This window comes from Theobroma cacao, chromosome 10 (genome assembly GCF_053813885.1).
Source record: "Theobroma cacao isolate CCN51 chromosome 10, ASM5381388v1, whole genome shotgun sequence".
NCBI classification, from domain to species: domain Eukaryota; kingdom Viridiplantae; phylum Streptophyta; class Magnoliopsida; order Malvales; family Malvaceae; genus Theobroma; species Theobroma cacao.
In genome coordinates this window covers 1,188,445-1,215,296 of record NC_142648.1, presented here as the reverse complement: position 1 = coordinate 1,215,296, position 26,852 = coordinate 1,188,445, and the positions used below count along the sequence as shown (strand labels likewise).

The 26,852-nt window shown below is 35.9% G+C and overlaps 4 protein-coding genes across 4 annotated transcripts; 1 reads left to right on the top strand and 3 right to left on the bottom strand.

The window, feature by feature from the left end:
• Window positions 1-580: 580 nt before the first annotated feature.
• Window positions 581-2,733, bottom strand: LOC18585917 (uncharacterized). The gene is made up of 2 exons (XM_018128680.2): window positions 1,443-2,733; window positions 581-1,139 (listed from the first exon to the last, which is right to left on the bottom strand). The coding sequence occupies exons 1-2, from the start codon at window positions 2,576-2,578 to the stop codon at window positions 884-886; spliced, it is 1,392 nt and encodes a 463-aa protein (XP_017984169.2). The 5' UTR covers window positions 2,579-2,733; the 3' UTR covers window positions 581-883.
• A 2,640-nt stretch (window positions 2,734-5,373) lies between these two features.
• Window positions 5,374-7,064, bottom strand: HSPRO2 (Hs1pro-1_N and Hs1pro-1_C domain-containing protein). Its single transcript, XM_007008991.3, has one exon. The coding sequence runs from the start codon at window positions 6,979-6,981 to the stop codon at window positions 5,551-5,553; it is 1,431 nt and encodes a 476-aa protein (XP_007009053.3). The 5' UTR covers window positions 6,982-7,064; the 3' UTR covers window positions 5,374-5,550.
• Window positions 7,065-14,628: 7,564 nt separating this feature from the next.
• On the bottom strand, window positions 14,629-16,584 carry LOC18585915 (large ribosomal subunit protein uL10). Its single transcript, XM_018129361.2, has 4 exons — window positions 16,137-16,584; window positions 15,974-16,042; window positions 15,395-15,493; window positions 14,629-15,289 (listed from the first exon to the last, which is right to left on the bottom strand). Exons 1-4 carry the CDS (start codon window positions 16,392-16,394, stop codon window positions 14,753-14,755), a joined length of 963 nt encoding a protein of 320 aa, XP_017984850.2. The 5' UTR covers window positions 16,395-16,584; the 3' UTR covers window positions 14,629-14,752.
• A 268-nt stretch (window positions 16,585-16,852) lies between these two features.
• On the top strand, window positions 16,853-19,653 carry SYP31 (syntaxin of plants 31). The gene is made up of 6 exons (XM_018129360.2): window positions 16,853-17,198; window positions 17,617-17,867; window positions 17,988-18,133; window positions 18,476-18,514; window positions 18,802-18,999; window positions 19,201-19,653. The coding sequence occupies exons 1-6, from the start codon at window positions 16,976-16,978 to the stop codon at window positions 19,358-19,360; spliced, it is 1,017 nt and encodes a 338-aa protein (XP_017984849.1). The 5' UTR covers window positions 16,853-16,975; the 3' UTR covers window positions 19,361-19,653.
• Window positions 19,654-26,852: the final 7,199 nt, after the last annotated feature.

The following is a 26,852-nucleotide window of genomic DNA, read 5'->3' as shown; positions in this document are numbered from 1 at the left end:
GCCATTACCCTCAAGGTACAAATATTTTGTTTATATTAAATTAATTAGTGCAAATCTCGGATATAGATAGATAGATAATTACAAATAATTTTAAAGTCTCGTAAACAAAAAAACAAGTTTTCAATCGAAAATCAAATTGATATCAGACAAAAACACCGTTTATATTATATATTAAAAATATCTCTGACTTAATAGATATAGTGAATTTTGTCGAACTTATCCACATTAATACTTACCCTTTTTTATCAACTCGATCAAAACGTTAGGTTTTTTGTCAAAAAAATCGCATTAAATTTCCTCCCATTAATCTTGTCCTTTGACTTGAACCATGTCGTTCGATGTCAAAAAGATAACATAGTCAGGAAACCATCCTTATTGAGCTATCCATCAGGATAAATTAGAGCTAAAGATTTTAGCAATAATTTCAGTTTAAGTTCTCATTATTTTGAGATTGTATGGTAACTCATCTATTTTAAGCTTTGGAGTGTGATGCTACTTTTAGGAGGTTTGAGCTGACAATGGCTGGACCGGACAGGCCAAGAACAATACTTCGAAACTCAGCATTACCACAGTGTCCATCTACATTAACCCATATATTTATATAGAACAAGAAGGAATTTCTTGGCAGAAGCCTTTGATATAATGCCAGGTTTATACCCCAATTAGCTCCAAAAGCATTACAAATCTATGCATCTACATTTGTGCAACAAATTCTTTTGGGAGTTTCTTTCTTACATATTTAGTTTACTGCATTGATAGCTAATAAGGTGACATATTTTGGGGTATTGGTCTGATCCGATACACGTATGCCAGAAGGATCAGATGAACAAAAATTCCAGGGGGAAAACATATTGCTCTTATGATCAATCCTATTTCGACTAGATTAAGAAACCTTGTTATAGCTGTCATGAGGAGAGCTGAGAGGGAAACAGATATCTTTAGCACCAGTGCTCCATAGGAAATCGGCATACTTGGATGCATAATGAGGGTTTTCAGGGTCAGCTGCAACTGCTTGCAGGTACCTTTCTTCTGCCTCCCAATGGTCATTCCTCACCTTCCACAAGAAGTCAGCGTATTGACCTAATGCCTCTGCGTCTGGTGGTTCGATCTGAATAGCACGTTTGAACCACTCCTCTGCCCTGCATAACCCCAAAAGAACCAGAAGCTACAATATCAGCAAGCTATTTTCATTTTCTGAAGCCGGTAAGAGCTCTGACAGTTTAGTAATCTGCTATACTAGAAGGCAAAGAACTAGATTGCCAGTGAATTAGGCCATGGTATCCTCCCACAATTTCTAAACATTCAACTTCTTTTGCATATGCAGGAATGATATACTTATCCCTAGCATTCAAGCTATAGTCCTACCATTCATAAGGAATTCATGAGAACGAAAAGAGCTTGAATACAAACTCGAATCACATAAAGAGGACCAGGAATTTTACCTGTCATGGTCATGGGCAACAAGGTAAAGAAACCGGGCATAATTTACAACCAGAAGAGGATTAGTCGGCTCCTCAGCTATACACATCTGGTAAACGATGTTCCTTTTGACAAGCTCCTCATGGTTATCTGGTCTAAACTGCATATTTATCTTCTGATGATGTCCTCCCTGCATTCTTGCGGCCTCCTCCACCATCGACTTCCATAAATCTAGCTCTCCACTAGTATGTTGCAGTGAAGTAGAAGAACCACTCCCGGATGTTTCTTCACTCTCTTCCTCTGTAAGAGACATGGTTGCTGCAATAGCCTTTTGAGTGGTACTTGGTTGTTGAGGAGCCATGGAATGTACAGAGAAATTGGCCAAAAGAAGCATCAAATAGACCATAAGTGTGGGTGTTTTCGAGAACACTTGTTGGAATAGCCACACAAACATGGAATTCAAGTCTCCTTGCATCTTAGTCAGAATCACCCGCAAGTCTTCAGGCTGTAGATTCTCTCTTATCTGCCATGTGTGGTTCTGTAGCTCTCTGATGATGAACACCAGTGACGAAAAAGCATTTTTCACAGAGCAATATGCATACTCCCCTGCATCCACAAAACCCTCTTTCCATCTTTGCTTCTTCTTTATGATCCTCAGAGAAAGGGGGATGTCTAGACTGTTTGCTTTATGCTCAATGCTGATCCTGCTGACCTCATCTCTCTCAGGCCAATAAGGTGGCTCCGGCCTGATTCCAAGCAGATAAGGCTCGAGAAACTCAACCTTCGATGGTAAAAGCTGCATTGACAATTCCATCTCTTTGCCCTCCTCACCACTTTCTTCATAAACTGCTGGGGCAGGTTCCTCTTCATGGTTTTCTTCATCTTCGGTATAATCAAAAAGCTGAAAATCTCCTCCAAACCATTCCGACGATTCTCCATCGGAGAAATCATTGAATCTTACACAGCGAGCAAGTTTCAGGTTATGTCCTCTAAACTTTCTTGAGCTAAAAAGAGTCGAACGACGGACCAAGCAATAGGCCAAAGGTTGCCTGCGTCCACCATGAGTTGCAAACCACACAGAGGAGATGAAAGAGGCTGGTTTTGGGAGGAGTTTGAGCATTGACATCTGCGTACTCTTTGGTGCAAAACTTAGCTCCATACCCTTTAATCTGGTCTCAATCTGCTATAAGAAGATAACAACCAGAGAAACCCTGTTAAAGCAAGGAAAGGGTTGAAGCTGGCAAAACCATTAATAAATAAGAGGAAGCAATAGGGAAAACTTGGGTCAAAAGTCCCATGATGCCCGTGTAAGGGAAAAGGTGTTAAAAGGGTTGAAACTTTTGTTTTCTATCTGATATAAATCTAAACGGAAAAAGTCAGATCCTAACAAAAACAAAGCTGTTAAAAAGTCAAGAAAAACAAATCACAGTCTCCCTCCAGTACTACCCCTTTCACACCAAACAAAGCAATTTTCATGGAGAAGAACAGTTTACCCTTCAAAGGATCAAACAAAGTTGACAATGGAGATTGAAAAGCTTATCGGAATATGGATATTTGCTTGGGGGGAAGGGAAAAAAATTAAAAAAATTAAAAAAATTAAAAATCTTTTGGTTCACATCAAACATTGAAAGAGGCAAAGGCTCTGACAAATAGCTTATTCTAAAACAAATTTGGTTTTTTTTCCAAAAAAAGGCACATCTTGTGAAGTGGAAGAATCATTCAAAAACTCTTTCACCACTCCTTTCCCCTTTCTACTGGTTGTCCAAGGTCGAGAGCTTTTCTTTGGTTGGCATTAGACCCACGTGGTTTAACTACATTGTTTGCTGAGATAGGTGAAAGCCCCATGGCTCGCTTTTGGTGAAAAAAGATCCGATGATCAGGTGTACTAGCTTAGCTTTAGGCGGTTTAGGTCCGATTCATGTGCCATAAAATTGCAGGAAGAAGCATTGGAAACTGGTTTTTGGGTTTTTTGCTATGACACTTGGCGTTATGAAAAAGGTGAGTAGGCAAAAACTATCAGAGAGACAAGTTGCTGCTGGCCATGCATTGGACTGACAAGTGAAAACCATGGAAAATTTGGGATGTTTTCTAATAACGAGAAGGAGCCTGGTGACAAACTAAATTCGGGATTTGCTTGGAAAACCCTAGACTCACAGGAGTGTGAATTGCACTCTCAGACTTGTCCTGAAGTTAAACCAAACCAATCCAATCCTGGAAAAAAAGCTGGCGCCTGGAGACAAACTAAATTTCGAGATTTGCTTGGAAAGGAAGGGACAGTTTGGGTGTCTTGAAGCTGTCAAACTAGCCTCACAGGAGTGTGAATTTTTACTCAGACTTGTCCTGTAGTTAAACAAATCTAGACCCGGAAAAAAAAGCTGGAGCCTGGAGGCATACGAATTCAGCACTTTTTTACGAGTTTTGTTGAGTTTTAAGTCGGTTAGAATTTTATATCTTATTTGATTAAAATTTTTATTTGTATATAATATTGAGTAGTTGTATGATTTTAAACTTCTTAACCTATATCGAGTGCTAATCACATTTTATTTTAAACTTTTATATTATAAAAATGGATCTATAAATTTTAGAATTATAAGTAGTGTTTTGAGAGTTTTAGAGAATGGATACATTGTAACTCTATCTTTTGTTTTAGGTGGAGTTAGAGTGGTTTGGGTGAGTGTTTTTGAGAAGTTATTGAGAAAAAGTGTGGGTTTAGAAAATCATAGAAGTTAATTTATTATATTTTAATTTTTCAATAATAAAAAAACAGTTTCATTCGATAGATGTAGGTAAGAGGTCGAACCACATAAATATTTGTATTTTTCTATTTGCTTGATTTCTTTGAATTTTATTTTTATTGTTTTTTGGGTAATTTTCATAGCAAGTTAAGTACAAGTTAGTTTGATCAAAGACAAAGCCTGTTCTTCCGTTAGGTATTGAAGCAATTTCGTCACCAAGCAAGCAAACAATAACATAAAATCGATACCAAAGAGCAAAACAGAACACAAAGGATCTAAACAGCTTCTTATCAGATGACATGATTATGATTTACATAGACAAAAAAAAAAATCAAAACATATATTCAAGAAAGTAAAAGAAAGAAAATCTTACTTTACCAAACCTTTTGATATTTTAATGATATTAAAATCAAAATTGTCAATATATATATATATATATATATATTAATTATTTAATTAGAGTTATAATACAATACAATACTATTAATTATTTAAAGTCAGTTCATGAATAGGATTAAGTTTATAAATAAATATATCTCGTTCACTTATGTTATATACACAATTTAACTACGTAATTAATAATTTATTTTATAAAGAATTATTAATTAAAAAATTATATTCTAATGATAACAATTCAGCATGATTAAAATTTCTTCAGCTATCAAAATTTCTACACATTTGTATTCTTATATTTATATTCAATTTGATCAAATTAGAGTGATCCAGTTAAATACTAAGCTTAATTCGTTATAATGTATAGAATTTAAACACGAGGATGCATCAAATATTAAATTTTTTTCTAATTTGGGCCAGTGGAAACTATGCCTAGAATTGCCCACCACCCAACAAACCAGCATTCAAGCACAAGATTAAATGTATGTGTCCCCATATCCTGATCCTTGGTGGTTCATGGCATACACTGACTTTCACATGCAGCTCAAATGGGGAAAAACCAGGCTCATATCTGGACCAAGAATCATAAATTTTTCCACAGTATTGGTGTCCTGTTTCCAACTGTTATCCCATGTAGCAGTTCGATGGAGTTCGTTTTCCATGTCCTGTCCGCTGACGATTTTCACATGCCAAAGTTGGCAGCGGGGCAAAGCCATGCACGACCCAACGATCTATGGATCCTGTCACTGTCATAACCTTTTTGCAGGTTGCCATTGTTCCAGGTTTCAGCAGAGAATTGGATTAAAAGAAGTGGATAGAGAAAGGATTTAGTGGGCAAACATGGGATTTCCATTTTACAAAAATTTACCAGTATACAAACAATAATCGACCCCCAAACATTTAATACTACAAAAGAATAATTAATCTTTACCCTCTCCTTTTTCTGTTAATCGTTTTTCTTTTCTGTAATTTATCTCTTTAACCAAGAACTGGTACCGAGTCATCACTTCCTCCACCGAGTCCATCCAGACCCACCATGTTCATGGCTCCAAAACTCGCCCAAAAAAGTCTTGGCCGCATCCAGGCTGGGGAAGTAAGTAGGCTCCAAGAAGATCTGACTCAACGAGTCACCCATGTCGGAGCTCGCCACGACTCGGTTCCCTTTCGCTTCCAAACTCCCCATCACTACCACCAGGACTTGCTTGAACCCGTAAAAGAACCGCTTCAAGGCTCCTTCGATGGCTTGCAGGGCTTGTACCAAAAAGACCTTACTACCCTCCTGTTTCTCCGCGTACAATCTCATCGCAGCTTCTTGAATCCTGGGACCTCCCTTGGGATCCACTTCGACGCCGAGGATGAACGGGACCTTGTGTTTCAGCTCCTTGGACATTCTCGTTATTTCGACCAACCCCTTCGATCGGAAACAGAACGCCTCCGTCTCGCTGACGGACTTTATCAGTAACTGGCTCTTCAGGTGAAGGAAATCGTCGGGGTCCATCAGGAGGTGGAGATCTTCGATTTCCGCCAGAAGCTTCCAGATTTTTTCCATCAGGTAACAGTCGCTCGCGGCGGCTTCGAAGCTCTCGGCGTCGATCCTCGAAGCAATGCGTTTCAGCACCTGTTTCGCCGATTGGATCCACGATTCCAGAATATGATGCGTCGTGTACAGCGTCGCGTTCTCGTGGTTCTCGATGTGATCGTACGGACTCTTTTTAAGCTCGTGGAGTTCGTTCGGCCTGCAAACGGCGTCGTAGTCGAGGTTCGGTTTGCCGGAAAGGTTCGGCTCTCCCAGACCGAGAGTGTACGGACACCGCCTCATCTCGCACTCGATGGAGTAGAGGATTTTCTGCGCGACGTCTTTGGATTTCTGCCACGTGGCTAATCGAGGCAACAAGCTGGCTTCGCTGGTCCGGCTCACCACCGTCGCTTCTCCGTGAATCTTCCACACCTGGGTGGAGCTGCTCTCGCGAGCTAAAACTCCATTCGACGATGTCAGATCGACGATCGGCGCCGTACCCGCGGCGGTTTTATCCTCGTTTTCATCCTCACAGAGCAAAGCGATGAGTTCGATCTGACTCGTGGTGAGTGACTCGAGCCTACGCGTCCACTCCCGACGATTCGAATACGGCCTGGGATCCGACAAAACAATCGAAATAAACCGGAACGTGATCTCCAAAGCGTGCAAAGCTGGCTTCAAAACGCACTCGTTTTGCCAACCCGGAAACTCCTTCGTCTCCCACAACTTCCTAAGCTCCGGTAGCCGAAGATAATAGTCGTAATCCGAGGAAGCCGAAGCGGAAGTCGAAAACGGAGACGAAACATTCGAGAAACGAAACGACGTCGGAATCGACACTTGGAGCTTGTTAGACAGCTTCGCAGATTTGTTCGGAATATCGGAAGAAACCATCTTTGCTTTCCAATCTAAATCAACCATTTTCCAGAACCAAAAATGGGATTATCTTTTCTTTTTTCCGGGATTTCAATTTCTGGGATTTTCTTGACTGTAAGGGAGAAGACAGATTGGGGTATTTATAAGGCGGGCGATTAAGCCAAACAGGAGAAAAGGCGTGTGGAAAGAAAGGATTGGGTGGGGCTGGGCCTGACGAAGAAACGGAAATTTGAAATTTTAATTTTTAAATTATTATTTTTTTGGGGGGAGGTAACTAAAAAAATTGGAAAATAAATGAAGCTTATCCAAAATATATTTTTTCAGACCGAACTTGGGAATCTCATGGGGTGTTTGGGAAAAGTGGAAGGGAACCGTTCAAGTGAGACTTTGGTCGTTGTCTGTTTTCTAATGTTCAACCAAAGTCCGCTTGGCCAAGTTGATCAGCTACATTGCTTCTTAGCTTATCCACTCATCTCTCCACCAATCATCTTCCGCCACTTAGTTCTTCCAATTTTCTTCACAAAATTTTACATGTATTTTTGAAATATCACAATTTTCGTATTTGTTTTGTTGAGTTTTCAAATTTTAAACTTATTTATTAAACAAGATGATAATATATATAATTCACTGAAAGTGTATTGGTGTTATATATTGATTATGTATCAAATATAATTTAATTGTAAGATATGAGTGAGGTAAAAAATAAAAAAGAAACCCTTAATTTTCATTGAAAAATCTTGATTAATTGAATTATATTAATATCTTAATAAGGTCTAATATTTATGATATAAGTAGTTCATAATTTTGTACATTTATTCACATAATTTTGTAGAAGATGAATTTAGAGAATTTTTTTTTTTTTTTAAAAAGAAACATCTTTTTCATGGAAAATAGGAAATTGATAAAAATGGGATGTACGATTAAATTAATAGGTAGTGCCGTAGCTGATCCTTTACCCCTTCCCAAATTCGAACAATTATTCCTGTGGAGTTCATGGGATGCTTCCTCAGTGTTCCCCATCGAGGGGGGTCAAATGTCAAGCGCTTACCATCGGACCTGACTTCATCCAAATTTATGCCCATCGTTGTGCACTATTTACGATCATGCCATTGTCGGTTCACCGCCTTCTAGGGAAACTTATTCAAATTTACCAGCCACTTGTTGGGGTGGTGAAATTTGAAAACGACGGCAGCCCACCCTCTTGATTAACTCCAAAGCTGCCACCCAAAGAAACAGAAGCGATCTAACATTTGCGCCGAACCAGTCATGAAAAGTCAGAACCATTAACGGCTATGAAAGGGCTTTGATTGAAGCCAATTTAGTCAAATAAGTTTTAACACCAATTCCATGTTTGCAACTCGGAAACATCAAACGTATGTATGTATTGATTAAGACATTTTAGGAAAATATTGACAATTTTTGCATTCAGTAATTTTAATAAATAAACAAATTCAATCAAAACTTATCACGAGATTATTGCTATCTTCTCAAAAAGTTAACTTAATAAGATGTGTAATTCACGTTTATAAGTTTTTTTAAATCGTGAAATATTTTTGTTTATTTTTTTTAAAACGTTTAATATGACTTTCCCCACTCAATCCGACATCCTCTCGATGTTATCATTCATTTTGCTTGTCTCTATCTAGAAGTGCTTGGGATGAGTTGAGTCTAAATTGGATTAATTCTAATATTATTTTACCACATAATTGACTTTATATATTTCTTCGGAAAGGTTCAACTTGACATTAACGTGAGAATAATAGAAAATACAAAAAAAAATTGATAAATTAATGAAATTCGATTTTGGATAGCTAGATATTGATTTGTCAGGAGAAGATATATGGAGTTGATTTTCATCAAGAATATATCAAGATCATTGCCTTAGAAAACTATCTATTTCATTTAGTATCGGATATTGCTTTAGTTGCAAGAAACATTAGAAAATCTTTCATATATTCTAATTCTAATAGTGTTCAACTACCCAAAGAAAACGAAAATGGTAAGAACCACCCCTTTGTATTTGCACATGTTCTCATATTCTTGTGTTGAATACATCTCTAAAGGTAGCCATACAAACAATTGCCTGATGCTGATTGTTAACAAATGTTGCACGTTTAAATAAGTTTGACATGATGGGTTTTCTAGCAAGTTCTCGAGGGACTTTGATTCTCCACAATTATACCTAATAATTTTTTTTTTCATAAATTTTGAAAACGCGTTATATTTATATAAAAAAAAATTACTTACATTTCATCTTAAAAAATACACATGATCAAGAAAATTATATTCAATAATGAAGTTAAGATTGTGACGACTGACACTCTTTAAATTTTTAATTTTTAATTTTTTTATTATTAAATTTATATAAATTTTGAGATATATAAATTTATAAATACATTTTAATTACCCTCTTATGCAAAATCATAATCCGTCATTATTTATATTTGATGCATTATTTGAGTATAAATTTTATAAGTGTTAGTATCTTAGGTGGTTTAAATGTAAACTTATGATAATTATTATCAATAAAAACTTAGGTATTGAAACTATTTTTTATTATTTTAAATTTTTATTTGAAAAATCGAAACATGGACAGTTCCTTTAGTTCAATCAATTGTGAAATAAATGTTTTGTGGATAAGTCTTCTTTCTTTTTCTTTTATTTTTTATTTGGGAATTTGTCTTGTTGCAAAACTTCCAACCTTTCTCTCCCAAACCATATCCACAGAAGCTTCCCTTAATTGGACTCAATCTCCGCGTTTACCGCCCCAACCCCGCCGAAAAGGCACCGTCCTTTGATTGGAGATACGTGTCACTCTCTCATTGCTCTTCCCCCTAGCCGACTCGGCCTTAATGCTCTCCAACTCGGCCGCGCTTGTTGTATTCAAGCGCCCACAGAAGGTAACACGCGGCCCTATTTTATTGGTCCACATCCATCGTGTCCGTCACGTGTATCGCCCCCCACTCTCACCTGTCGGCTTCCACTTCCCACGGCTTGCCTATCAGGTTCATTTGGCGGTGCCAAGTAGGCGCTTCTGATCTCGCCACGTGGCATTTAATTGCCTTGCACGTCGGGATTTAAACCTTTGATTTATGACCAGCCGCCAAATTCTGAAGGCTAAGATAATTAGATAAACAGTATACTCTTATTTCTCCTTGGTTAATTCCATTACTAAATAAAGTCCTTACATTAAGTATAATATCTTCTCTATATTAAAATTTATCATATTAATAGTCAATTACTACATTTAATTTAAAATTTTTATTAATTAATATATTAATTAATCTTATAAGATGCTTAATAGTTTGATAATTTGACGATTGCTAATACAATGCCCTTATCCGACGAAGATAATATGAAATTTCATATTAATGTGTAAAAGAGGGTCTTAAGTTTATAAGCGTGGAATTACATATAGTATAAATTAATTTTTTTAAAAAAATAATAATCTTGTGATAAAGTGTTATAAAATTGATTCGGATATAATAATCATATAATGTTAAAATTTTTAATTAATAAAATAAGTAAGGTGATCAACTTGTAACGACAACATCGTGAATTCAAATAAAAGAAAATGTTAAAAATCCCACATTAGATCGTAATTCGCATGAAAAGTTTGGAAAGAAAATAAGAATAAAATAATATTATCCAGTAAGGGAGAATAATCCGTTGTTTTTTGACTTAGAAGGGTGGGCTGGGGTCAGGGTCATTAGGATGAGGGAGGTTTCCTAGAAAGGCAGCATGCTTCGAGGCTGATGTCAAGGGGGCATGTGAAAGAGAACATGCACCACAATGTGAACTGTAATGCACTGCTCCCATTTCCCTTCATTTATCCACTGCTTCTTCTTCTCTCTTTATTCTTTCTTTATTTAATATATATATATATATATATTTTAACCCATTCCAAATTTAGATAGGGAAGAATAAAAAGGGGTAATTCACTTATCCTGAATATGCTTTGCTGTAAGGGTAAGCAATTGCTCACCACAGCATATTGAGCACATTGGTTTTTGTAGGAATGGGGAGAAAGGTTTTCTTTATATGCTTGCTACCTAGCACATGCAGCTGGATATGTATGGAGAGATTCTTGTTTGCCAAGAAAATTTGATTCACATTCAATGGATGTGTACCTTAATTCTATCATTCTATGCACCTAAAACGTATGCTTTGAACATTTTCCATCGAAAAATTTGTATATATAACTTACCCTTTAACATTTTTAATAAAAGATACGATTTTGCAATTTATCATCAGATTAAACACCGAATATCAAGTTATACTGATAAATTACAAATAAGAGATTGTGATCAAGAAAAGACCCAAAGCAAAAAAAAGACAGCTAAAAAGAAAGCAGCATGATCAAATCGAATTGGGGTAACATTTGGAATATGTAAGAGATTTGTGTTCCTTGTTCTGTCGATTTTCTTTATCATTATTGTCTGATTTAGTTGCCATTTTTGTCTCCTTTATCCAAAAAATATACATCTCTTTGTCGATTTAAAGTTAAAAATTTAATCATCATCCATCAACCTTTTTGGCTTCTTTAATTTGATACACACCAACCAATTCATTCTCAAAAAGTTAAAGCAAGAGAAGAATAATAAAGTGAAGAAGGGTTTAGCATATTCAGGGGAATTCAAATGGTAATTTCTTCATTTGAATATTGCACTTTGCATGGCTTGTTGATTGTTGACTTAAGTCTTCCAATTAGGGTTTCTTTTCAAAGAAGAGATTTTCATTGGAAATTGTCTTAAAACTACAAAAGCAGGCAAACTATTCATATATATTTTTATATTTTAGGGTTGATTTTTCATTTCAATGACCGCGTAATTTCAAAATTTAATAATTGAAAAAAAACCTAACATATTTTAATCTTTGAACATATCTCTCCAAGTTCATGTAAATACTTATTTTGAAGCAACATTATTTTAATCCATTTATAGTATAATACAAAGATAAAGCATAGTTCTTTCATCTTTTCAATCTACCCATTTAGGTGAAAATTAAGGGTCAAAAACCAAAAATATAAAAAAAAATGCGGATAAGATCATTAATACTTTAATTTTAAATTACAAAGTCAAATCAAAAGTCGTACTAAATTAAAAGTTTTAATTTATTTATTTACAGTTGAAAATATTTTAAATTTTTGAACAAGTAAATATTTGAGGTTGATACTTACCTTTATTAATAGTACCTTTAGGACAAAAGCATTAGGTTTAACTATTCCTACATCATATTATTCAATACAAAACAATTGATTAGTTTTAAACATTGTTTGTTGGAGGATAACAACGTGGAAAAATCATCTAACCCACCAATAATTTTTTAAAAACAATAAAAAATAAAGACGAAGACCGGCGGCGTCATAGGTATTGTTAATTGCTTGTATTAAGATTAATTTAATTAGGAATTGAAAATTCTCCTTGACAAATTAATATATAAACAAAAAAACAAACCAAACCTTGGTACGACCAGTCTCCCAACTTGTTTCAACATGGTCTTTGTAGTGGATAGCCATTCAAGCAAGAAATGCTGCCATTTGCCTTGGGGGGGACCCAAGTGTTAGTAAAGAATTAGGCAAAAGGATGAGCCCACCCTTATCCTCCTAGCCAGCAGCCTTTTTATGGGTTATCAGGTAATTATGAATTTAATTAGTGTTGTCTAATTAGGGTGTTTTCATTGGTTTGGGACATGATTTATATGCATGCACTTAATCTTTTAAGGATTATGCATGAACTTTATGAACTTTAACACACTTAATTTCCAGGAATCAAGGGGCATAATTTTGTTTCTTAAATTTTTTTTTTCCCTAAGAAAAAAGAGCTAGCTGGAGCTCTATCCTCTAGGATCAAGTTTGCCCTAGCTATCACAATCCATAGAATATCAAGTTTGAATTTAAAGTGAATCCATATCTTGAAAACATTGAAGTGATTTTGAAATCAAAGATTAATTCATGGGGTCTAAATCAATGACCAGTTTTTTCCTTGTCAAGATCATATTCCTACACTTTCAAGAACCCACTTTTGCAACTAATTCATAGTGCTAAACAACCTCAATATATGGAAAGAAAAGAACAAAAGTAATTGGCACAATTGTTTATAAAGTTTGTTTTAGATGTGTCAACTGAATAAATAAATTATGATTTAGACAATTTTGAATCCGATTCAAGTGTTATTGTATTTCAAACAAATTCTCTATCATTTGGGTTCGGATCATTTTCTTTTGTTGCCCTACATTTAATGTTTGTGTAGCTCTAAGTTGATATCAAAGTTTGTGATCAATCATTTGGCCTCTTGTATGATTGAATATTGGGACAACTTTTTTTTTTTTTTTGGAAAGTGAATATTGGGACAACTTGAGCAAGTCGTTTAAGTCATGACTTCTTGCCAAGTACCTTCTAATTAATTCCATCAATTTATAATAAATATTTGGTTAATTAATGAAACATAAAACTTATCCATACCACTTGGAAGGATATTAAGCAAAGATTCTCCAAGGCTCCAATCCTACCATCGGATGTGACTAAAGATGTAACATATCCTTAGCTACTTAAAGGAAGGAAAATCATGCTTCCAAAGAAGAAAGCAGAATCCCAGTTTGAGTGCTTATACCTATAATTTAATCAGACAAAAACAATGACACACGGTACTGCGTTTAGTTCCTTGTGGTATGGAGGAGAGAGCATATCCGAATCCGAAAGAATCTGAAAAGGGAAAGGGACAGGATCTTATCCCTTTGCCTTTGCCTTGATCGAGCTCTTTCCCCCAGTAAGTTTTTTGTCACTGCCTGATCTCATTTGGCAAAGAAACTAGCCCGAGAGAGAGAGAGAGAGGGGGGGTGGGGAAAGTGAATGTGAACAAGGTCTAATCCTTACTTTAGTTCAAAAATGTTAAACCACAGCATTAGACAAACAAATCTTGGATCATTCTTGTGGGACAGCTCCAAAAATTCATCTACCCCACGAAAGAATTTATCAAGAGATCATTACCAAGCAGAATTTGAGTTGTTGGGGTCAATAATTCTTATTTTAAAGTATAAAGAAATGTTTGGCAAACCCTCTATTTCAAAGTTCTAACTTGTCAGAGAAGAGCAGATAGTGACTCTACAATTGTTTAGCAATGAGCTATAAATAGATTTCAACATCAAATTTCACGTGCAAGACTTGAGACACTAACCTTGAGTGTAAAGGGTACCCAAATATTGTGTTCATAGTGCTTCTTCCATTCAGGCTTTGCCACAGGCTAAGTTTTGTTATCTCAGGATTATTTGAGTCAATTAGAAATTCTCGTCTTTCTTACATTGTGTATTTCTTTTTTCAATCATGTTTGAATAGTGAGTCCTTTGGATATAAAAGGGGAAAGGTCCAACATCCTATTGTGGAGTTAGGGATAAGGGCGTAAGGTCACATCTCATTCTTGGAGAAAATGAGATTGGGATAAGACCAAACTTGTCCTCCTCTTTTTCCATGGAAGTTCCCCATGCACATAAACCAGTTTTAGCTTTACATCAAATTGAAAATGCTGCAGGGAACCTTGTCATCAAATAGGAGATCTCATATATCAATTCACATAACATTCCCTATGTTTCTAATGACCAAAATGATGGATTTGGGACTGTGTTTAAATGATGGGTTTGGGACTGTGTGTTTAAATGATGGATTTGGGAGCATAATTCGAAATGCAAACTGAGATATAACAGACAATAAAACTAAATTAAAACGTTCATAAACTTATGAATTCTCCAAACATTAACAAATCAAAGTACACATCAAAAAGAAACTAAGCAAAACAAATCCAAGCAGTTGATGATAAAGAACTTAGTCAAAGAGACTGAATCCCATATCGTCATCAGACTCTTCTTCAGGTTCTGGTTTCTTCTCCTCCACAGCAGCAGGAGCAGCAGGGGCAGCACCAGCATCAGCTGCAACAGGGGCGGCAGCGACTGCAAACTTACTTGGATCCGCCAAGTATTCCTTCACTTTGTCAGCCTGTGGGAATGAATACTCTGTCGCAATAGCAAGAGCCAAGACATTCTTGTAGGCATTGATGAACATGTGTGGTGCAGCAGCAAGGGTTGGGTATGAGATGGCAAGGGACAATGCAGTAACCATGGAGACACCAGCAGCAAATTTCTCAACCAGGTCATCCTCAGTAAGATCCAATACCTCAGGGCTAAAGACTGAGCCATTGTCATAAACAGACAGGACAACAAGACCATATGAGAAGGGCCTAATTCCAAGCTTGGCCAGAAGTGCAGCCTCAGAAGACCCAACCTTGTCACCCTTCTTGATAAGCTCCACAGGGGTGATAATTTCGACAGTACCCTTGTTAATCTTGGTAGGAATATTGAGCACCTAAAATATAACAGAAATACGATAAAAGAATCCAACAAATCCTTTAACAAGGAGCACCAAAAATCAGATAAAAGAACAACATTACTACCAGAAAAATATCAGTACCTGGAAGAAAGAGGTCTGTGATGGATCAAGCCCGGTGTTGCCAGGTGGGACAACAACATCAATGGGTGCAACCAGACCAACACGAGCAGGGGCTCCAACCTATTCATAAAGAAAGATAAAATTAAGTCCAAGCATTTTGAGCAAAAACGCAAAACAAATAGCAAGAATCAACTATACATCAAAAAACACTAAACTTAAAACACCAACAACAATATAGTAACAGAATCATTTAAAATTTGAGACATGACTTCTAAAAAAGAACATGGAATTGGACGCAACAAAGAGAATGGTAACTAATCTATTGTCAAGCCAATAAATAGTTTTTCCTTGCATGCCTTTCCCTAAGCAGCAATGTAATGCGGGTTCTAAAACAGAAGTAAACTATATTAACAAATATAATCTAATCATATATACTCCTATGACTGAACAAAATTAAACAAGTTCACATGTTCTTTAGATTATAAAGCAAAATTTTCATCTATCTACTAATTACTATTTAAATCATCATAAAAAAGAACTGATAAAATAGTTCTAGTTTCAAGTATTCCAACTTCCATTTATCGAATAACAATTACCCACCTTGTACTTGGCAACCTCCTCGCTAACTTCCTTCAAGTCACCCTTAGTAAAGATCAATCCCACATTTCCCTGTTTCAATAAATAACAGCAAAAACGCTTACTTTATCTGTCAAACACTAAAAACCAAAAACAAATTACAACAAATAGTTAAACTTAAAAGTACCTGGAGCAAAGGGATGAGGTTAAGGAAAGCCGTATTCCCGGTCTTCTCAGCGTGCATCCTAATGGACCTTTTCATCATGGTATTCTTACCCATGAGAACAACAGAGTCACCACGGAGACCTTTGCGGATGTTCTGGAGCTGGTTCGAACCCACGTTGTCGGCAGCCGCGATCAGGATCTGGGTGTACTCGTCTAATAGCTGGCATAGCTTAGCGTCGTACGCGATCTTCTTGTCGGCCTTGGAGGGTTTCACCGCCATTTCGGGAAGGAAGAAGAGTTAGGAGTAAAGATACAAAATTTTACAGTGGGCAAAATCGAGGGCCAAGACGAAGCGGGTTGCTCGGTCAAGGCGGACAGCGAAACAGTGCCGTCTCTTTAACCTCCGGTGGATTTGGGAGTGAAGAAAGAGTGAAGAGAGAGATAAACCCTAGAGCGATTGGGAGGCAGGTGAAAGTGGAGAAATGGGTTACAGTTGCTTTATAGAGCAGAAATTAGGGTTTTGGGTTATGACCTAGATCGGACGGGTGAGATTTGTTCCGACCATCTGATTGGCTTGGGTCGGGTTCTTGAATTATGGGTTTTTTTGGGCTTCATCTGTTTTGAGCCCAAAAAGAAATATGCCCGGTTAGAAGGCGGGCCATATTCAGCGTGTTACGTGGCGAAACATCATTGGACAAAGTTAGCAACTGAAGACCCCGCTAAAACGACCAAAAAACCACCGCGAACACTTTGTTTTGTTTCTCTCCGGCAATCTTTCCCTCCAATTCCTACGTTAACATTCCCCTCTCCGACAACCGAACTTCCCCTTTCGCGCCACCTTAAACGGCAGCGTTTTCCTCGATGACCTCCCCGTACAGAGATCGGACAGCCGAGTTCCGATCACTACTCCAAACGCTTCAAAAGATCGGAGGGATCTCATCCGTCAATGATAGTCATCTCCAAAACGACCACGTTTCCAAACCGCCTCCTCCTCTCTCTTCCAGATCCGAGTTCAATAAGAAGGCTTCCCTAATCGGATCGGGTATCCATGAAACCTCTCAAAAAATCGTTAGACTTGCCAAATGTAAGCTTTTTTTTTAATTGTTTGTTTATCTGAATTTCTTTTATTTAATGATTTATTCATTTTTTTGGCTTAATATTTACTTGGATTGTTGCTATTGGGAATTAAAATTTGGTTAATTTAAGTGCTAAATATATTTCCTTTTAGTTGTTTAAATTTTGTAAAATGGAATAAAAAGGTGTTTTTTTTTGGTAAATATGTATAATTAGTGTGCTAAGTAAAATGTTAATCTTGATTTTACTATTGGGAATTAAAATTTAATTTATTTAAGTGCTAAAGATATTTCCTTGTAGTTGTTTAAAATTTAATTAATGGAATAAATGTCTTTTTTTTCCTAAAGGAAAGAATCAGATTAGTAGCTGATTTTGCAGTGGTAATTTTGAAATACTGTTATCTTGATGTTTTAATGTGATTGTTGTAGTGGCAAAAAGGTCATCCATGTTCGACGATCCGATTATGGAAATACAGGAATTAACTGCTTTGATAAAGAGTGATATTACGGCATTGAATATGGCACTTTCGGATTTGCAAACACTTCAAAACATGGAGATTGCAGATGGAAATTATTCCGAGGATAGAGTTGTTCACTCGACGACGGTTTGTGATGATTTGAAGGGCAAGTTAATGGGTGCTACGAAGCATCTTCAAGATGTTTTAACTGCAAGAACTGAGGTTTGTGCTACATTAGAATTATAGTTGTTTATTGAGTATTAAGAACTAATAACCCTTCATTGTTGCTCTTAGGTTGCTTATTTATTTATTTATTTTTTGGAATGTGTTGTGGTTATGCAGAATATCAAGGCTCACGAAAACAGGAAACAGATATTTTCTAAAAATGCATCGAGAGAGAACCCATTTCAGCGTCAAACAGAATCTGTGACTGAGCCACCTCCTTGGTCAAGTTCTTCAACTGCCTCTGGGAGTTTACCACAGTCAGGGTGGGTACTCTGCATTTCTTGGTGCAGTATTATTTAGTAGATATAAATAAACATCCAATAGGCGTCTACTGTCTTGGTTATTATCCTGTCTTCATGTGCAGGAGGCAGGATCAAGTGTTTCCAGGCTATTATTTCTATGAATCTAAGGAATCTGGTATTTATAATACATTTGGTGTGCTAGACTGTTGCTGCACTAATAATTTAATCAATTTTGAGTAGCATCTAGCACAGTTGTAGATAGTCTCATCAATACACACTGATCTCTCTTTATGTTTTCCTTTAACTGAAAAACCATTACTACTCTTGCTGTTTGACTAATGTCTACCTTTACTTTATAACCAGACTGCCACCAAATGGAGTTCAAGCTGGCAGCCAACTCAGGTGTGTTATGTTATGTTGTGTTTGATTAAAGTTTGTGGTTTATACTTTTCCCATAAATCATGTTTTCTACTGATCGGTCATATCGTTATGTCATCTTATGAAATTTAGACCCATAAGTACCTATTCACTGTGGTTTTACTATGCATTAGGATTGAAAATTTTCTTTATATGTAGGTATATCCCAAACTCATGCCTGTTTCTTCTATATCTATGGGCCTCATTGTTGTTTCATTTGCACTTCATTAATAGTCATTTTTCTCTATTACATCTTTTATTGACCAAAACAGACGAAGGCCAGCTGTGGATGGAACACCTTCCCACCACATGGAAATGTCCATGTTGCAGCAGGTAGTTCCCAGGCAAGAGCACTACTCACAAAGTAGGGCAGTTGCTCTTCAAAATGTTGAATCTACAATTTCAGAACTTAGTGGGATCTTTACACATCTGGCTACAATGGTTGCACAGCAAGGAGAACTAGCTATCAGGTCTGCTGCTGTTGCCCATACTTTTTGCTAGTTTCTTTTCATTTTTAGATCTGGAAAGTTGCTATTTCCATCAAAAGTGACAATAAACTAAATAAGTATGTCATTTCTCTGGGCACATCTTTATTTTGAAGTGTTTGTTATATGAAATTAGGTATTTTGAGTTGTTTACAGAATCTGCCTGGTTTTGTGACTTGTGAGCAGGATTGATGAGGACATGGATCAATCATTAGCTAATGTTGAAGGTGCTCGCAATGCTCTTCTGAGGCATCTTAACCAAATATCATCCAATAGATGGCTTTTAATCAAGATATTCATTGCAATCGTCTTTTTCCTGGTGGTCTTCATTATCTTTGTGGCTTGAATGTGATAACTTGAGATTCCAATATATCCCTTCTTGTTGTTGCATGGAGTTGACATCCATGTATAGCTTACTTTGTCATATTCATTCTGTATATTCAATTGGCATTGCCATTATTTTCGGATGGCCCTAGCTTGTATAAAAGATGCAGGCTTCTAGTTGTGTTGAGAGAAACATAACTACAACATACCTTATTGCTTGTAACCATGTTGAAAACCCATTTTGTGCATTAAGAGGTTGTTGTAATTTGCAAAAAATGATTAATTGATATCAAGTCATGCAATTATAATTCAAAATGATTTTTTTTGCTTCTTCTATCTTTCATGTTATCTTTTGTATTTCAAATCCAGATGAATTTGCACTGTGATAACTGATAGTAGGTTTGAAGCCCTGGAATGATCTTAGTGCTCTGCTCATTGAATAGTGGGCTTCAAGATGTACAGGCTGGCATCAGGCCCTACTGCCAGTGAAAGAAGCCAACACCTGTCCACCCAAGTTAGAGGATTCCAACTCGGAGTCTGCATCGTTATGTTTATGTTTTATCCATTTAAGTCTTATGGCTGCGAAGTAAAAGCCTTTTGTCCAAGTCCCAGGGCAAGAAAAATGGGCATTGAAGCACATGTCCTGCTATAGAAGTAATTCGGGTCATCGGATATAAGGTTTCCTGGAAACTTGTTGATCGTTCATCCTTCAACCATGTGGGTTGCCTGACCTTAGAAGGAATATTGTTCTAACCCTTGAGACCAGTGGGGGTGCTGTGATAGAAGCAACTAAGCGCCAAAAAGACACTGTTTTACTTGTGCAGCTTTATGAAAGGAATAGTTTTTTTTACCCTGTCTCTCCCTTCTCTTCTCAATCTCTAGTCAACAACTTCACTGGCATGAGACTTCTTATGCAAACAGTGTGGATCTTGATCACTGATTTCACTATGAACTATGGATTAAATGTCTGTTTTTATAGTTGATTCCTTCGATTTAAGGATGAGCATGAGGTAGATCCTATATTCTTCTGTTCATAAGGATGGTTGTTTCTACCAACAAGTTGCTTTTTTATATCATAAGTTCGCATACCATATTTGGGTGTTCATAGAGAATGGAATTTGTCAATCCAAGATTACTACGAAACTACATTTTGCAGATTAAAAAAGCTAAACAGAGAGATTGTAACACATGGTGGGCGAATCCCACTATGTTATCTGATGCAAGCCTTTTGCTCAGAATCTTCTTTTTCAAATCCCCTAGAATTCTTAAATCTATTGTTTGCCACAATCATTCTGACTCACAAAAGTATTTGTTAAAGAAAACAAGTGGGAAATTAGAGAATGAAAGAATCCAGAGGACGGGTCAGGACAGACTTTTGACTGCCTTTGTATGCATCAGGAACAACTAAACTTTTTGATACCAAGTGGCAACCTATCCTGAAAACATGAGATCTTTCCTCTGCAAAGTATTAATTTTTAAACGATTAAGTGATACATATTGATGAAATTAAAGGTAGCAGAAAATGTGGGTTTTGACCAATATATCTGAAAATAAGGATTGGGAACCACATCAGAGATATTTTAATAAGGCTGAAGTTTGTTTCACTTTTGGAGAATGGAAGATCTGTTTTTTCTTGGAGGCAGGTTAGACAGGAAGGGGATGACTTAGATTACAGGCTACAAGATAGAAATAAATGAAAAGCTGGAGATAGAGGGAAGGAAAAGTTGATATAACATGTAAAGGTGGGGTGTGGGAGGAAAAAGAAATGAACCAAACTTTTCCTTTTCTTTTGCAATCTGAAGTTCATTATCACTGGTAGGAATCAGGATAAGACACTTCCACATTGCTTAAGATTCTTCTTTCTTACGAAATTTCTGAATAGGTTAAAAGTGGTGTGTATGTGTGTGTGTGTGTGTGGTTTTTTTTTTTTTTGCAAAGCTTTTCCCTGTTGCCTGCCAAACCTTACAGCTTTTTGTCCTCTTGATCTCTATCTCTTTATCCTTGATTACCCTCTTTTCAGGCTAATAATTTGCATTGACAATTATAATTGAGTATGTGTGCAGCAAGGAAGCACACCCCAAGATTGAGACGTGAAAGCACCACGCAATAAAAACCCTTTGTTAACTGTCATGGAAGATGAAAAATTCAGATAGAATTTGGAGTTTTCCCGTTGCAGAATTATATGCTGCAACCTATCTGGCATCCAGACTGATAAAGTTGGGAGTAAAATTTTGGATTCAAGCACCTCTATGCTTCCTTGCTTGCTCTTTAATGGGGCACAATCAGATGACAATTTTTTTCATATCTAAGGGACTCCCGAGCTATAAATGTCAAGCACTGCCTACCTGTTTTGGTAAAGTGAAGCAAAAACAAATGCTTGGGGGTATTAGTTGCTTCTTTTCCTGAGTGACTGGACCAGGGTGTTTCCTTTTTCAAATGTTCCTGATTATGCTAGACAAACTCAATTGAATTACACCAATTATTACTATTGGAAGGGGCAAAAAAAGAAGATAAAAGAGATGGTGTTACTTGGTTTCTTATTAAGCAGAATAGAAAAAAAAAAGTTGTAGGCTTATAGCAACATTTGATGGTAAAAGTGAATCTTGGGGAATGAATGAAGTTCCAAGTTGCAAGTGATTAAGTTTATTTGGCTTTATTTTCGTGCCTGCTTTCCTCTCAAGACTCAATTGAGAACAAGAAAAATCCAGTAATGGCAGACACAGCAGAAACATCTTCAAATCTTCATGTTCCAATGATAGATTTGGTAGAGGGTGGAAGACTGGGAGGTGGTCATTGAAAAGACTGACAAGCAAAGGGACACTCTGGAAATTTCTCCACTATTAGGCCAAAGGAACTCAAGCCTTACACAATGGTTGACAAAGATGCACCAAGATTCCCTCCTAAACAGACAAATCATAGACAAAAGCTCTCCCACGTAACATTTATAGTGTAAGAAAGAGATTTGCAGAGGGGGAGGGGGATGAATTTGGTGGTTTTGCTGTTTGTATTGGGCATGTGAGCTTGTTGAGTGGAAGAATGATAATGGATTTGTCAAGGATTTTCAATCAATTGATGTTCTTTGCCTGCTTTGTTTTTTCCATGCGTAAGTGTGGCCATTTCTTTGATTTTGGTGCAACAATGAGTTGGTCTTTGAATGTTTGAAGTATCAGCCAAATGGTGGAAGCAGAACAGCTGAACATGGTACGAATCTTCATTTTCCAGGTGTCTTTTGCATAGTTGAACAAGAAAAAATCCTGCTTCTTTATAGCCAGGATGGCCTTAAAAACATTAGAAAAAACCATAGAAATATACAAGAAATCTTGCTTTAAGAGCCCAGTATAAATTACTAAAAGCTTCTTGCAAAGTTGGATTATATGTTGGAAACCTGACAAAAATCTCAAGACAGATTGGACTTTTGATGATCACATAATCTCAGATTCCCTACTTCTTCAAGGAAAAATTAGTACCATGGTGGTTGAATTTTCACACCAAGTTGAATGGGAAAGCATTTTAAGGTTTCGATCATCATTATGATCTTTAATGGACTATGAAAGCAAGATTTTCTTAGTTTCATGACCTCATGGCAATGCAGATTAGACCTTGTAAATGTGTTTTCCATTGACTTTAGGCCTTTTGGAGATCTTTAATTCAATTAACCTAACTCAGGAGAGATCTCTCCCTGGCAAATTACAATTAATAAACACATGGATTTTTCCAACTGGAGGCACAAATTTTGTCCTTTTTTTGAGGCATAATTCAATGTTGACACTTCCTCAAGGTCCTAAAGAAGGAATTTTGCTCCACTAAGCTAGCCTTTATATGATGAAAAAAAAAGGGTTGACCCCATCACCAATTATGTTCTTGTCACTTTGACAGTCATCTCCCATGAGTGTTTCCAATTAAAAAAATCTCTGCAAAAATGGGTCCTTACCCAAGTTTTTGGATAAGTCACATTCAAGATCTCATATCAGTTTGAAGAATAGTGTAATATCAAATAATTGTAATAATGTACATATGTTACACAGTCACACATTAAACACGTAACGTATACATACTAAACACTTACAAACCCTTTCATAGTTCTTCGGATAATAGTTTATTATTGATTTTGGTCATGCTAGCAAGTAGTTGTCCATGATGACCGGACAGCCCTAACTCCTAAACAATATAATGTCTCTATTTCTTTGAAATAAATCAAAATGATTAACAATAAGTTCATGAATTGTGTCTTAAGAATGGACAAAATTAAAGTCCCATACCCTACATTTGGGGCAGTTTCATTGCTATTTTATGTCTAAAACAAAATGTTTAGGGGGGGGAATTGAATGTAGAAGGAATGAATAAATATGTCACAATAATGATTTCAATCCCATTTAATTATCAAAGCAACCCTTAAAAGAAGCATATTTTGGGATGCTTGTTCCACCCTTAATCAAATAGATTCTTGAGCCTTAGAAAGTGACAGAAAATACCCAAAGATAAAGAAGAAAAAAGCTTGCAGCTCAGCTCTCACTATGTAAATCCCAAGGGAAACTTTTGAAGATTAGGAAAAGCCAAGCCAAATCCCATTTTTCTCTGTCATATCACATACCCATTGGGTATTTTCAAGTAAATATTCTTTCTCACTTGTTAGTGTACTCAAATTCCTTCTAATCATCATGGATTGCACATATCCCCCTCTTGCCTTGTCTAAGGCTATTTGTCATGCTGATGTATTTAGTATCTCAAATTATTTAACCTACATTCAAATTTAAATCGTCATTTGAGAACTTAATCACATAATTAACAAACATAAATTTTTTATATGATTTTTATTTATAATATTAAAAATTTTTGTATATAAACATGTCGGATCTTATATGATCACTATTAATTATTTGGAACTTTCTTAAGCAAACGAGAAGGGACCCGTATCGTGTTATTCGATTAATCATTGTCATTCCCACTAATCACTCGATAAAGTTAAAAACTAAGCTAGTTAATTATTGGTGAAATTGAGAACAATCCATAAGCTAACAAAAAGGGTGGGAGGGAGGTAAAACTTTGCACACAACAAGATGTGCTACACAACCTTCCTTTGTCTTCTTTTAGAGCTTCCCCCACATGATTGGTCTCAAAATTCATGCTTAAAACAACACATAAATGTTGCTTAATCCCATTTTTAACGACGAATTAGGTTATGATTAAGTGGAATAATTAAGGTTTGGATAAATGATTCTTTAAGGTCACCAATTAGGATTACTAGTCAAGAGTCAGAGATAAAGGGAGACAGAGAGCATATTAAGGAAAAGTTAAATAAAGTTGGAAGTAGAATGGGGACGGGAGGAGGAGAAGGTCCCTCCACCCACTAAACATGGTTTAATTTACCTAATGATAGAGGAAAAAATAGACGTTAATGAAGCTATGAATTTTGATAAAATGGACTAAGATGCTTTCGGGGTACTTTTGACTCAAAAAGAGTTCACCAAAATCATGGTGATGAGCTGGTCCTTTTCCACTTGCTTATTTTTATGAGTTAAATCAGTACTTCTACTAGTATAATACTACTTCATATGACCTATGTTGAAGGTATAATTGAGTTGAATGGAATCGATATAAATAAGATGTTAAAATTTGAGTTTTTCAATTTTTGAAGTTTAAGGGTAATTGAGTGATTTGGGATTTGACTCAATTTATTATTATTATTGTTGATGTTATTTCTCGACCTTACCCTATTATTTATATATATTACAAAAAGGGTATTTTTGTTTTATTTAAAAACATTTAAAATATTATTGAAAATTGAAATATTTCAAAACCCAACCTTGTTCTATATCTTTGTTTGATATACTAAAAAGGGTCAATGGCATTTGAATGCCATAATGATTCAAGCTATGACCTTGTACTTGAGTGGAGGAATGGCTTGGCGATACACAGTTTGCATGCCCTCTATTGGGCCTCTTTTCTTCCCTTGCTGTGGATTATTATGGCATGATAGTCATTCAAAGAAGTGGCAAGAACCATGAGTATTTGTCTCTTTAATTTTTTGTTCTAGAGAACTCTTTCTCTCTCTCTCTTTGCATGCAGACCATAATGAATAATAAGCAACACTCAAGAGCATTCACTTATTATTTTATCAATTCCCAAAAGAATTAAAAATGTTGGTAAAGTCACGCGTAATTTTATTTTTGAAGAAAGATTATTCAACTATGATTATAATTTTTACTTATACGTAAAGTTTTGCAAAAGAAAACATAATTATGTCAAATATTAATCCCATTTCTCTTACTTTGTTTGCCATCTTTCCTCCATTTTTCCTACCTTAACCAACTAGCTAGTTTATATGACTAAACCCCCACAATTGAAATATGAAGTGGTTGGTCGAGATAAGATGTGTGAGAGGACTAAACTTCCATGTCTGATTATACATTTCTTAAGTTTTTAGGATTTTGTGGTTTTACTGCTAAATGCTGATGATATCAGATTTTGACATTTTGATTCAAATGGCAAAATTATTTGTTGGTCAATAATCAGTTGGCTTAGCCTAAAAGGCAACTTGTTTTGCTTCCATTAGTTGTTTTTGGACAATTAAAGCATTGATGGTAAAGGTTGACAGAAAGCAGAAAGATCCCTTTTCCCCTATGACATCTTACCATACTATTGATCATCATCAAAGATACATTGTTTCTTCTATAATTTTGTCAATGGCATTGTACCTTAGAAAACAACATCAAATGTAGAAATTTGATCAGATCTTATGCTGTAATATGGATTAAAATTTACTAACACTGAAATTTAAGTGGCTTTTTTCTTTGGTTGAACAAAGGCAAGGGAACATATTGATCAATGAATATCATTTGGACAAGCTTTGGTTTTTGTTTAATTTTTTTATGTTGATGTTGGTGATTGATGATGCTATGGCAATCATGGCTGTAGGCTTGTAGCTATGAAGTGCCAGTGATTAATTTACAATTTCATTTCATGAGTTATGACTACTAGCAGAAGCTAATGCAGTTTATGATCATGATGATGCTTTTGATCTATGATGACCATTTCTTTGTTTTTCTTTCTTTACTTTCCTTTTATCTTGCCTGTCAACAAATTTTCCTTTTCCTGTATATGTTAGAATTATTATTAGAAGTAATTTAAGTTTAAACAAACAACACTGCAAAATGATGAAGTTTTCTTCCATAAGCAATTGCCATAAAAAATCTTAGGAACACCAAACACTCTATCCTAAGGCATTTCTCCAATGATGAAAAAAGGGTAGATTAAGCATACAAGAAGTAAGTAATTTCATTAACAATTTTAATGAAACATGTAAATGTGAATGTTTGGTTTAATTCTTTTTTCGTCTTTTTGTTCAGGGAATGAAAATTGAGTGGACTTTTTACCAAAAGTTATATGAATCATTAGCATTGGGATTAAAAGTAGGAGAAAATTTTGAGTTAAAAGAAAAAAAAAGTTAATATTTTGGTACTGTTACTTAAGATTTGGGTCAGTACCCAATGAATTAAACCATTTAAAAAGGCTTA